At 31.7% G+C, this 13780-nt stretch overlaps 1 protein-coding gene across 1 annotated transcript in view; it reads left to right on the top strand.

The window, feature by feature from the left end:
• Window positions 1-13491, top strand: part of LOC125070897 (hemicentin-2) — a 220935-nt gene extending 207444 nt beyond the window's left edge. The window contains exons 7-16 of the mRNA XM_047680904.1: window positions 3985-4132; window positions 4466-4596; window positions 5187-5346; window positions 5490-5593; window positions 7706-7895; window positions 9772-9905; window positions 10167-10347; window positions 10435-10682; window positions 11262-11393; window positions 13182-13491. Of these exons, the coding sequence (XP_047536860.1) occupies window positions 3985-4132; window positions 4466-4596; window positions 5187-5346; window positions 5490-5593; window positions 7706-7895; window positions 9772-9905; window positions 10167-10347; window positions 10435-10682; window positions 11262-11393; window positions 13182-13382 (1629 nt within the window). The 3' untranslated portion in view covers window positions 13383-13491. The remainder of the gene's footprint in view (window positions 1-3984; window positions 4133-4465; window positions 4597-5186; window positions 5347-5489; window positions 5594-7705; window positions 7896-9771; window positions 9906-10166; window positions 10348-10434; window positions 10683-11261; window positions 11394-13181) is intronic.
• The last annotated feature ends 289 nt before the right edge of the window (window positions 13492-13780 follow it).

Here is a 13780-nt window from a genome sequence, read left to right as displayed (position 1 = left end):
TGACAAATTGAATTTTCGGTAATATTGCTTTCATTAAGTCTAAATCGTCCGATTTATTTATCACCTTATATGTCGATTAGTTTCATATTTTCTGTATAGAAATTCATTTAAATAATTATTATTGATCATAATATTTATTAATTAATTAAATTTAACTTCTTTAAATATTCCTTTATTTGTATTTAGAATTCTTATCAAAATCGTTTTGTTTATAATTCCCAGTATCGATACTGGCTTTATCGCTTGAACTATTATTTAAATTGAATTTTAAAGGAGGCCTTATGTTTCCTAATCTCAATTGTCTGTTCTACCCTTCCAAGTTAAGATAAGAGATGGAATAAGTTCTATGTTTATTATTACTTTTTAAATTACTTTGGATTAGGGCATTTCACTTTGAAATAATAAGCTATCGAATCTCTTTATTATAGATTATGTAAGTATAAGTATTTAATGGACTGTTTTTTAATGTAGTTACGTTGATATTTCAAAGTGATGTCTCTAGGGATGAGTTGAAATTTATATAATATTAGAAGGACGTTTTTTAAGATATCTCACAACTAACTTTCGAGTCAAGGAGAAAAGTAACAACTGAAATTATCTGGCAACATCTCAGTTTCCATTTATTGTTCAATGTATTTTGATATGAATCCGATCTGAAAGCTTAAAGGTTTAATAATTTTTTTTTTGGAAATATCGTAGATTGTAAAATTATTTATTTTTGCTATCAGTACAGTTATAAGTACAGAATTTAAAGTAAATTATAATATATGAGAACAATTATGTCAATATTATTTTAAACCTTTTGAATCCTAAGCAGGTTATCTCGCGATATCATTCTTAATCAAATGGTATAAGATTAATTATTTACTCAAATTACACACAAGAAAATTGATTGGTTGCCCGGATGTGAACCCAAATCTTTGGTTAGGACTTAAGGCTTTATTTTGTTTTTCAGCATTAAGACATCTGAACTCGTAATATTTAAGCATTTAATTTTTTTTATCTTAATTAATAATCTTTGTTATATTTCATCTCATTCTCAGGCTTCTGGTAATTTATTAACTCAATACCAACTCACCAATTTCGATCAAACTGATAACTTTTCTAATAAGTGGTTTCAAGAAAGGGGATAACTCCTCACCAAAAAAAAATATGACTATTTTTTTTTTTAGGAGTAATAATCCACCCTAAGTGTTTCTTATATTTCTTAGTGTCATTTGATTTTGTTATCATTGTTTTTCATTTATGTTAAAGCTCTAGAAAATTTAATTTAGATGCGGGTACTAGATTATTCTTTAACCGGTAATAAAAGACTCCAGTTATGTCTAATCAATTCTAAACTTTCAAAGGAGCTAATTTTGCGCCAACAGAATTTATCGAAGTGCGCCGTAATCTTTATTACCATGAGAAACAACATCGCGAAGTCAACTTAAAATAAGGGCACGTAGATGTAATAAATGTAGATTGAATGGGACAAGCAGCGCTTCGGGCGTACTCAAATCGGTCGTAAGGGAGGCCCGAGCTAAGAGAGTGCAGGCTATGGAAAATTTGGGGACTTTATCTTAGAAAGTGTGCAATTATATCTTATTAGAAACTAACTATTTTAATCAAAACTGATTAATCTTCATTACGATTCTGCACGATGTGTTGGCATTGTAATAATCTATAAGATTTATAAGAGTCCATCGTGCACTTTTGTCTCTATACATTAGCAGCATGTAAATTTTCCACTGCTGTGCTAAGGCGTCCTCTCCCTTTGAGGAGAAGGTTTGGAGCATTTTCTACCACGCTCCTCCAATGCTGGTTGGTGAAATACACATGTGGCAGAATTTCGTTGAAATTAGACACATGCAGGTTTCCTCACGATGTTTTCCTTCACCGCCGAGCACGAGATAAATTATAAACACAAATTAAGCACATGAAATTCAGTTATGCTTCCTGAGTTTGAACCCGAAATCATCGGTTCATCTCGGCTCTTTGTCCCTATAATATTGATACATTCGGATAAGTACTACCCACTTGTTTACACTCATCATATGTTATGAAATACACATAATAGAAAATATTTTTATAACTGTTTACAACAATGAATGAAAAGTTGTAAATTCGCCTTAAATTAGCATGCACTTCTGATTTGAGATCCACAATCAACCGCCTCAAAGTCCATTTTGGTCTGATACAAATAAAACAATCAAGTCAGTGCAACCAACTATACTTATGCTATTTACTTAATATATATAAATAAGTAAATATACGTAGTCAAAATATAAAGATTAACTATTAAATCTACTGATCTTGTATAATAGTAACACTACATCGCACAGCGCCATCTCTTGACTAGAAAATTGAACACAATTATTATAACAAATTCCTTTTCACGGGAACATTTTGTACATAGCTTTGAAATTATTGCATCACTGTTAACAAATTATTTTCTGGCATCAAACGAAATGCATTGCCTCATTTTGTAGACGGTTAAACGATTTAAATAAACTGCTTTCATTAACGGAATTAATTTTAATGAGGACAGCTGATGAACTTCACAGCTTAATGAGATGTCACGGATTTATTATTTCGTTCATCTAAAACGAGGGATATTTCATTTGTTAGATGAAGTAGGAGTTTCATTGTTACGCCTTCTTAATTTTAGTATTGTTTAATTTTATTACTATTTAACCGAATCAATCGAAACAAATTATTTTACTGTCTGTTGTTAATTAAATGTTTTAATCATTTCATTTAAACATTCATTCATATATAAACAAGGTCATTTTAAAATCTTATAAATAAAAAAAACTTTTTGACTTCGTACGTTACATTTCCTCTTTTGGTTTTTAGGGAAAAATCTGATTTCAATTACTTCATAGTTCATCTTGTCAATTTTTACATGAGATAAATCTTCATCCGAAATAGGTAAACTACTTTCTTTCCATTGTTTTTTGTTACTGACACAGTAAAGATCTACGTTTAATATCATCTGAGCGATCTGGTATCAATTATTGAACGCTTTAATTATTTTCTGGATTAAGAAATCAAGCTCACGACGCGATTGAAATGTGATATCCTCAAATTTGTTGAAGCTTCTCAAATGACTTCGAGAAAACGCCCAATTATAACATCAATATTAAAATGTTTTCTTTTTCTTACATTTGTGGTCTGATAGTAAGTTTGATGTTTTCAAAGTTATTACTTATTTTCTAAGAATATAGTTTACAAAGTACCTATTCAAAACCTTCTAGCATAAAATATCTACGATCTTGATCTCAGCGCAGATGTCATAAATATTAAATAAGACTTGGAATAAGACGGCTCGTAAATAACTTTGCGAAGTGTTAAGGATAAGTATCTGACGTCACGGTTGTAGTGACGTAATCCAGATCTTGAGTCATTCCATTTGGTATTCCTTTCCAACTCCTTTAAAACAATGGAACATGTGCATGTTATAAAACAGACCTTTAAGAATTTAGTACCTCACTCCTTTGGGACTTTGTTTCCGCTGCTATCTTCTAAATTCAAATATTTTTCGCTCGCCTTTTATTTTAGGAAACATGTATGTATCTAAATTATTGAATATTAGTGTTATTTCGGATAAAGTAAATTCCAAAATGTAATAATTATATGTTGTATGTTTGTTTTTAAATTGTAAGACCGATTTCGAAATTTATTTGATTAAAATATTAAGTTTACTTGCTATCAATATATTTATACTGTTTTAAAAAATATCATTTTCATATCATTATGGATACATTTTAATGAAACTATTATTATTTAATGTTGTCTTAGATTTTCGCGATTATTACACATTGAAATAAAACTAGTTTTTAACGGATTTAATCGCGTATATTAATTATTTTAACATCCCGACGTTTCGAGCACTTTGCAGTGTTCGTGGTCACGGGCAGACTTTTTTTAGTTTTATTTCTATTATTATTTTTTAGGGTTGACATAATTGTTGTATTAATATAAACAATGTATCACCTACAGTTATCAACGGACGGCAATACCACGACATCAACGGTATCCATACAGTTGAATAAAGCTGATGCCGGAGCCAAGCTCGCATGTCGCGCTTCTAATCCTCAGATGCCATCTATACCAGCTATGGAAGATGATTGGTTATTAGATATTCAGTGTAAGCAAATTACGTTTAAATATAATTTATAACTTTAGATTATCATTTAAGATCAATTAAAATAATCATAACTTGTGATGATTATTGGATTGGATTGGAACTCAAAGTTTTCAAAACTTTAATGAATTCGTTTTTCCTAATAGTTTGAAAACAATAATTAAAAATAACCAACTGCTGAAAACTATACAAGCTGTTCATAATTACGTACTGTTTCGATATTAACATTAATATCAATTTACAACATAAACTATATTACGAACATAATGTTCGTAATGTCGTAAATTTTATATGTAACTATTATAACATGGCTATAAAATTTAACTTTCCCACCAGATGTTCCAGAGACGGTGGTACGGTTGGGCACTAATTTAGACCCGAGTAATATCAGAGAGGGCTCGGACGTGTACTTCGATTGCATCATCAAAGCACATCCCTACGTATATAAAGTCGAGTGGAGACACAACGTGAGTTCTTATATTCAAATGAACCTCATTAAATTCCCTTTGAACGTGATACTTTATTTTTATAACATGTTCAACATTGAATAAATAAAACTCGAGATTATGTCAAAAGTATAATTATGGTACAAGTGGATTTCAAAAGCGATAGGAAATTCAGATTTATTAAAGATATAATAAACTGGAGATTAATTTTCTTTGATGAAACGTTATTGAAACGTGATATTTTTTGTTGATTTTGGTAAATATTGTCTCAAAGTACCTTGTTGCTAATGACTCTCGAACAGGATGGAAGTAGCCGAAAAATATAGTATATATAGAGACTTGTAATTATTATTCAGGTAATAAATCATTGTTTCAGGTGTTCATTTATAGGTTGCTATTCGGACATCAGTTAAAAAATCTATTAAATAATTATAAAAAAAAATCAACCTATGATTTATTTTAAACTTTAGAAATGAAGTGTAAATTTCAGCAACTTAAACAATTGGTTATATAACTATACCTATATATCATAAATCTTACTAAGATACTAGCAGCACAATATTTTAATCCAGATTTAATCAAAATGCTTAACAATGACTTCTATTTCATAGGGTAAGACCCTCCATCACAATGTGGGACAAGGTATCATAATTAGTAATCAGTCGTTGGTGCTGCAAGGCGTGGGGCGGAAAACAGCCGGTAACTACACCTGCGTCGGTTTCAACGCCGAAGGAGACGGGGAAAGCAAAGCATTCTCTTTGGACGTATTATGTGAGTAATATAAACACAATAATGAATATTTATAAAGACTAGATTCCGTTTGTATATTTTGTTGCAGGCCATTAGATTTACATTATTTTGATTTGAGAAGAAATGTTGAATAAAATTATTTGTTTTTTTTTTTACGTTGTCAGATGCACCGACATGCAGAAGTTCTCAACAAAGGGTGCACGGCGTCGCTAAACAAGAACGAGCTCACATCACGTGTCATGTTGACGCAAACCCGCCGGAAGTCAGTGTGAGTATAAAAATCATACTTAAAAAAATATTAAAAGCAAAGTGGACACTGTTAAAAGATAGCCTAAGCCTACCTGAAAAAAAAACAACATGAGTCCCGTGTACAAACTAAAATTGACCGAGACATCAGCATAAAAGTGAAATCAAATAAATCTTGCCATAAATCCTTCTTTATTTGATAAAGGTGACGTAGAACTGATTGATGGATGCCAAATAGTTTTCGAATCGTTTTTCCAATAGATGATAAAAGTACATGACGCGGAAAACTTTGCTAAACTATCGTTAACTTCAGTTTAACAATTTCGATTTTGCTTTAATATTCTCTCAGCTGAAATTAATGTGACATCTAAAATCGAAATTCAAATTAATTTTACGTTTACTTTTTAATTTTACTTTTAACAAAAAAAAATCAATTAAAATATCGATTTTCATTTTGAGTAAAATATTTATCAATCTTTTGAGCTCATGACATGTGTTATAATTATTATAATAATGTACCGGTCATATGAAATAAAAAAATAAAGAGTTCGAGCGTAATATTGCCAGATTTTATTAAAATCCGTCCGGTTATTCGAGTTTTATTAAGCAAATAACAAACAACACAATGTTCTGATATTACATTTATAATTTAACAAGATGTAAAAGAAAATATATTTACGTCTGATGTCAAAATATATAAGAATGTAACGATGTACAAAATTAGTGTTAAGCTGTTCTTAGAATCAATTTGTGTTAAAAAGGTTTGGTTTTTTTTTTCTGATCATATACTTTTTAGTTGTATATGCATTATGTTATTTACATTATATTAAATGTCTCAATGGGATATAACAGCTTCGTTTCTGAACTTATTAGGATAATATCAATTAATCAAACATTTAACGCCACATAAAATATTGAATTGATTGAAGAAAGTTATTCCATGACGCACATTCCGACTCGTCTCAATTTTCACGTCTGATAACAATAAGTTACGTTTTCCAGTAAAGATAGAACATAATAAAGAAATTAAACTCGATAGCGAATGTCCGCCAAAAAGTAATCCTCGAAGCGAACTCTTTGTAAATGGTGAAATAACATGACGCGGAATAACACTAACCAACTAAGCTAAAGAAAATAAAGATACAATTCTTTGAGATGCGAAACGTCGAGATGTCTTGAATTTACCATAACTTTGTTCTACTCGTTATTCGATTCCACCGTGCTCTGTTACCCAGCGTCACTATGGACTTTTCAACTGTAATCGGTGACTAGTTCTCTCTCTTTTTCAAATTCATATTACGGAACTTATAAACGAGTTATGAATTTTAGCGCCACATCTAAATATTTTGTGGGCAACGCAGTGAGCTAAATATCGTTTATTGCGAAACGAATCGAGACTGGCATCACTCCAGTAAACAATTTACTTGTCTTCGTGAATTTATGATTAATTTGATAGCAAATATTTTTGTTTTGAAAGGACTTTATTAAAATCTTAGAATGTTTTTGTTGTGATGCTGATATTCGAAGATAATTACGAATTGAAGACGATTGTTGTGAAATTATACTCATGGGTTTTTATTTATTTTCATCCAATGTCTGAATCAATATGTTAATTTAATATAGACTTGTTAATTATGATTGTTAAAAATTTACCATCGCTTTGGAAAAAAGTCTGAGATTTGGAAATACTGAAATGTATTTGAAGTGATAAGGGGTTCGTATTAGGTACTGCCCAATTTAAAAATTGAAATAACTTACTTCGTATAATTAAGGCTGAAGAAGTTGCTGAGAACAGTATTTTTAAAAGTAAACGAGATAAGACGATCTTACATAAATAAAATAATTTAATTGACTAACTTAAACCCAGAAGTTGGCCATTATTTATGGAATTAGTATACAGTATACAAATTCCATAAAAAAAATTGTTTTATACCAATAAGATATTTAAGCTAGAAATTCCCAAAAGCTTAACATTTTCTTATTTACTCTTGAACTATTCGTTTGATTGATTATGTTAATGTAATTATAAATTTAGTAACAGCGTCATCATTTAATTCACTCATCGAAGCACTCAGGGTGAGATTACTGAATTAAATTATTATAGCCCTAATAAATAATGGAAAATATTATACAGTTTCGATGGACATTCAACAACACAGCGAACAGTAACGAAGTTAGCGATACCTACGTTTCAAGATCCGGCACAAGTTCTACAGTGACTTACACGCCGCACACTGAGATGGACTACGGAACGCTCCTTTGTTGGGCACACAATAGAATTGGAAAACAAAGAGTACCGTGCGTGTACCACATAATTGCTGCAGGTAAGGACGCTTCTTTAAAATTAACTTAACTTAAACTAGCATTCGATATAGATATATATGAAAAACGACGCATGCAGTTAATGTGTTTTTATAGATGTCCAGTTGAATTTAAAGGAGACCATTGAACACAATATAATGGGCGTCATATTTTAATAATTTTTTTTTTATATTTTTGTGTTCAAAATGTCATATTTTGTCTTCAAATCATTATAAGCTATCAAAAACATATCTAGTATCTTAATTTTATAGAATTTAATAGTCTGCAATGAAACAAGTACATTAAAATACTTTGATAATATTTTGCAAAATTAAATTCGCAATTTACATTGTGTATTTAAGCGTGATAATACTTTTTCTTCTATTGGCTTTTTTTTATGGCATTGGTTGGCGGACGAGCATATGGGCTACCTGATGGTAAGTGGTCACCACCGCCCATAGACAAAGGTGCTGTAAGAAATGAGTGGGTACCTACCCAGACGGGCTTGCACAAAGCCCTACCACCAAGTAAATATAAATAGTAAAGTGGATATTTTGACATAGTTTACTGGTATGTAATACATAACATAGATAAGTATATACTAAGCTCGCACGCGAAACTTCGTGTTTAATCAACATATTCGTTGGGAATTTCGAAACCAATGGCGTTTTAAAACTATCACACATTTTTTTATAAAAACACAGAACTAGGTATGTATGAATTTCGTACGATTTTTATTAGGCTTTTTTATACCAGTAACTTTTTCTGCTCTCTAAATAGAGTATTTGTTAAATCGTTATAATTTAGTTAATTGTAATCAAAAATCTTCTTTAGTTTTCTGCACATCTAAGGTTCTCTTATGGGTCTCTTCAAAATGAGACCAAATCGATTTTTTATGTGCAGCTAGCGTCCCGTAATCACTGGGACAAAAATGGGCTTACGCTATTATTATATAAGATAATCATAACAGAACACTAGTGTAACATCAGTGTAAAGAATTAGGTTAATATTATTCTCAGATCATCACCAAGCTTCGTAGATTCCCCCACAAAAGTGTGATAAATGTATTCATCTCATTAGATATGCCATATTTTCGCTTGATTTAATGTTAATGGTCAGATCTGGAGCCAAATGTGTATTCTACCAAAAGAATGGTTTCGTCCCAAAATAAATCAGGAAATATCAATAGGATGATAAATTTAAAATAGATTAGAGATACTGTTTTGACAGTTTAATTTAAAAACAAAATACTAACTAACTTTTTAATGTTTATGATATTTATTATGATTTTTAAAATCATCTTAATTGTGAGAGAAAAATAAATACTTGTCTTTAAAAAAATGTGCAAGTACAAAAACCTAAGAATTTTCTAAAAATTTGACTCATGGGTTACTTTATAATATAGATGTAGTTTATAATATATTTTGAGCTTCTTAGATAGGTCCTGACGAATATGTTTTAAAGTTTAACATTAGTATTAGTACTACTAACTTGACCTACGTTACACTATTTATGGTAAAAGCAATATCCTTCCATATTTTAATGCAAATAATGGTTTTAGATTTAATTATTTCTTCATTTACATTATTTTAAGTCCACTTTAGTTCCTTCTTAATTGTATTACTGCTAATGCATATGGCTAAAATTAAAATACAATTAAGTCTAATAATTTAAACTAAAATAATGCTGCAAATTCTTTATACAGTGTTTTTTTTTGAATCATCATTTTATTAATCACCTCTATGACTGTCTTTCTGATTACGTTTTAAACTATGAACTAGGAACATACTTCAGCTCAAGCTTAAATTATATATCTTGATTAACGATCATTAAACGTATTATTCAATAGAAAAATATTCAACAAAAAATCAGTGCATTTAATTATTTTTTTTGTTTTAGGTCGACCAGATCAAGTTCACAACTGCACGGTAGTAAATGCGTCTCTCACTTCTTTTGGGGTTCGTTGTTCTGAAGGTTTTAATGGAGGAATGCCGCAATCGTTCTTATTAGAAGTTAGAGAAATTGTTACTCAGGTAAGCAATATTACGTAGATAATGTTAACTATAGTATAAATGTATTCATGACTTAAGTATAAACACATGATTTTGCGATCGTCATTATTAGTTGAATTCTCAACGAATTTAAAATGTAATATTCCTTAACTATTCATTTGTACATAGTAAAAGTTGTCACGGTGTTCATATATTTTAAGAAAAATGACTTAGATAGAAGAATTATTATTATTATCGAATTCGAATTTTGGCGCAATTAGTAAATTTATTTCATTTCAACAGGAGATTGTAGCCAACGTCTCAAGTGCTGTGCCTCGATTCACGGCAGTTGGTCTCGTACCAGGGCGTACTTATGCAGCGGCTGTCTTAGCATACAATGCTAAAGGCAGAGGTGACCCTTATCCTTTAAGAGCCAGCACTTTGCGGCCTCCAGAGAAACACCATGTCCATGATAAGAGTCTAGGTAAATATTTGACAGATATTTATATATTTTTTTGATTTTCATAAATTTATTTATTATACTAATAAACATTCTATAAACTCATAACAGATTTACCAAGAACAGCCTTCCAAATGTCAGGAGCGATGTCAGCCGCGGTTGGAGGTGGTGGTGTTTTAATGGTCGTACTGGTGTTATTCATGATTGCTGTCAGACAAAGATGTGCGAAAAGGAAGCCAAGATCAGCTCCACCACCGTCACAGCCAGCGTCCCCGGATAAACTACGAGAAAAAGACGACAGCGAAAGCGATGACAGAAACCCTGATATAATACCATCAGACACTGACCATAATATGCAGGTAAGTGATATGCCATATAAACTGATACATACTGCTTAACACGCACTCATTACTGGTATTGTATACAGTGGAAACAAACATATAGACTGTTCTCAAGAGTTATCACAGTCTCGACAGGCAGACAGAATTCCGCTGAAAAATGTATATATACATTTGCTATTACAGGTACATAACGGAATTAAACAAAATTTATAAAATTTATACTTACTTATATTATAAATACGAATGTTACTCTCTCTGTTACCTCTTCAGGTTTAAACCGATGAACGATTTAGAAGAAATTTAAAAATTTAGACATTGTTTGAGTTAAAAAGGCAATATTACTCCCTTAATTATTAAGGGAGTAATATTGCGGGTGATAGTTTGTGTCCTAATAAAGGTAGTTTGATACATTTCACGTTGGTAAACCCGCAATTTCAGTTAGTATAATGTAAATGAAACGAATATCTTAATGAATTTCCAATTTTGGTTGTCAATTAAAAACGTATCAAAGTTTTTTATTTAAAATAATACTGAGATAATTATAAATATTTTCAAATGACTTGTGAGCACAAATAATCATCATAATATTTGGAATAGATGGATTACTACCGACAGCAACAAGTATCGACAATCTCTCCGCCCAGCAGCAGGGCGCGAGGTAGTATCGCGGGTGTGCGTGGAGGTCTGCCCGCATACTGCGCGCTCCGCACTGCGCCGCCCTCTGAGTCTGTAAGTATGGATGTACAACCATGTGACTGGATATATTGCTCTACAAGGATTAGAATAAAGTCTCCTCAAGATGGATGTCTTAAAATCTAACTTAGGGAATTTTTACTAAGCGCATCCATGAATCGAGCATTTTGTCTCGACGGCTCGAAATGCTGTAGCGGGAAAATAAGAATTGACATCCGGCAAGCGTCTGTTAAGTCTTCTTGAAAATAGTAACACACCGCGATATCTTTAAATAAATGAAAAAAGCGCAATCCAACGATGATTAATAAGTACATACCATTATAATCTCTATAAATAAACTACTACAAAATGTATTAATCAGTGGACATTAAAATAAAATAATTTATTTTATTCCTGAATTTAAATAGTAGAGGATCACTTCAGATAATAGGTTTTTTAATCTCCATATAACAAATCACAATTATTAATTTTTTTTTCTTTTTTTAATAAAAAAATTGTAGCAACGCCCTAATGAAGGAATTAATTATTAATATTCCTCTATTTAAGCTTATAACTTGTGTTAGGAGTGGGACCGACAATAACCCAAGAGGTCAGGGTGGATCCTGCAACTTCTTACATCACTAGGCGGCCTGTACCATCGCGCTATCGACGCTTGAATATGATAAAATATATCAAAACGTATCACCACAAAAGAGGTTTTAGTCGTTAAAATATTCACTACAAGTTCAGTTATTTTAACAATCTTACAAAATCGTATTGATTATACAAAAGTAGCTATACGTTGAAGATTTCTTCGTTTAAACTGTATTTGGTTTTGACATGAGTTATGACGACGACAGTAATTCCCGAACCGTATGTCGTTATTGTCATAACATAATTTGCATAAGATCTGACTATGAAATCCAAATATTTTCCTCGAGTTTGGCTTAAGTCCCAATTCACGAAGCGGGCTTAAGAAACTTCGCGAATAAAAATAATATGCTAATTATAACTGATATTATTACCGGCGTTAATTATAATTATATTACACATTCGCGTTTACATCTTCAAGTTGCCATTTTTCGACCGAGCATTTTTTTTTTAGCATGAGCAGCCTGTAAATTTTCCCACTGCTGGGCTAAAGGCCTCCTCTCCCTTTGAGGAGAAGTTTTGGAGCATATTCCACCACGCTGCTCCAATGCGGGTTGGCGGAATACACATGTGGCAGAATTTCGTTGAAATTAGACACATGCAGGCTTCCTCGCGATGTTTTCCTTCACCGCCGAGCACGAGATGAATTATAAACACAAATTAAGCACATGAAAATTCAGTGGTGCCTGTTTGGGTTTGAACCCGAAATCATCGGTTAAGATGCACGCGTTTTAACCACTGGGCCATCTCGGCTCGACCGAAATAATATTCAAATATATAAATCTCTATATAAATATACATTGGTAAATATATAAAATAAGATTTTTGTTGTCAAAAATTATATAGCTGTTATATAAATCAGTTTGTCTGAATCACTTAAAAATTGTAAAGTCCAACGTATAATAAAGCTCATGACAAAGGGTGGAGTTAATGCTTGTTAAAGTCCAGGCAGGAGACATAACATACATATATAATTGTATTTAACTAACATGACTGTATTTTTATATGTTGAAATGGAGCAACTACTGAGTTTCTTGCCGGTTCTTCTAGGTAGAATCTACATTCCGGTGGTAGCTTTACTTTAAATAGTTTGTTAAATGACGATTCAAAAGTGCTTGTAAAAGCCTACTTGAATAAAGTATATTTTGGTTTTGATTTGGTAGCCTTGAAATGTACATTTGTGTAAAATTGTAGACACCACCATCGGGTATACCACCGCCTGCGGGTTTCGCGAGTGGTTCCTGCACGCTGCCCCGTAACGCGGGCACCGCTAACGAGCGCTGCATCCCGATGCAGCACCTGCGCACCTTGCCCCGTGCGCACCCCCACCCCCACCCGCACCCGCACGTGCATGCGCACGGGCACCCTCACCCGCCGCGCGATACGCCGCTCTGACAGACCACGCAGCTCTAGGACATGTAAATAATGCTCAATTTTAACGGACTAAGGTGAGTGGTTTCGGCTCTTTCAGTTAACATTTCGCGTACGGTTAAATAATTGTTTGCAACGAAGTAGCGATAATCGTGTTATTATTGTGAAACATATTAAATATTATTATTGTAAATATATTGTAAATTGTTTAACTTTAAGTATTTTTGGTAGATTTTTTATGTTTATTTATTAAATATAAAATTTTATTATATTAAAGATATATTTTATTTGATCTTTAATTTAACTAATTTTCTAAGTTTCCATAACATTTTTCAATTGTGACATTTAGTTATAATACTATGACAAGTAAGTAGATATCATTGTTGAAGCTGCTACTATGTATGTATATATATATAAAGATC

This window comes from Vanessa atalanta, chromosome 18 (assembly GCF_905147765.1).
Source record: "Vanessa atalanta chromosome 18, ilVanAtal1.2, whole genome shotgun sequence".
NCBI lineage: Eukaryota > Metazoa > Arthropoda > Insecta > Lepidoptera > Nymphalidae > Vanessa > Vanessa atalanta.
Note: the sequence above shows the minus strand (reverse complement) of the source record. Positions and strands in the feature narration are given on the sequence as shown.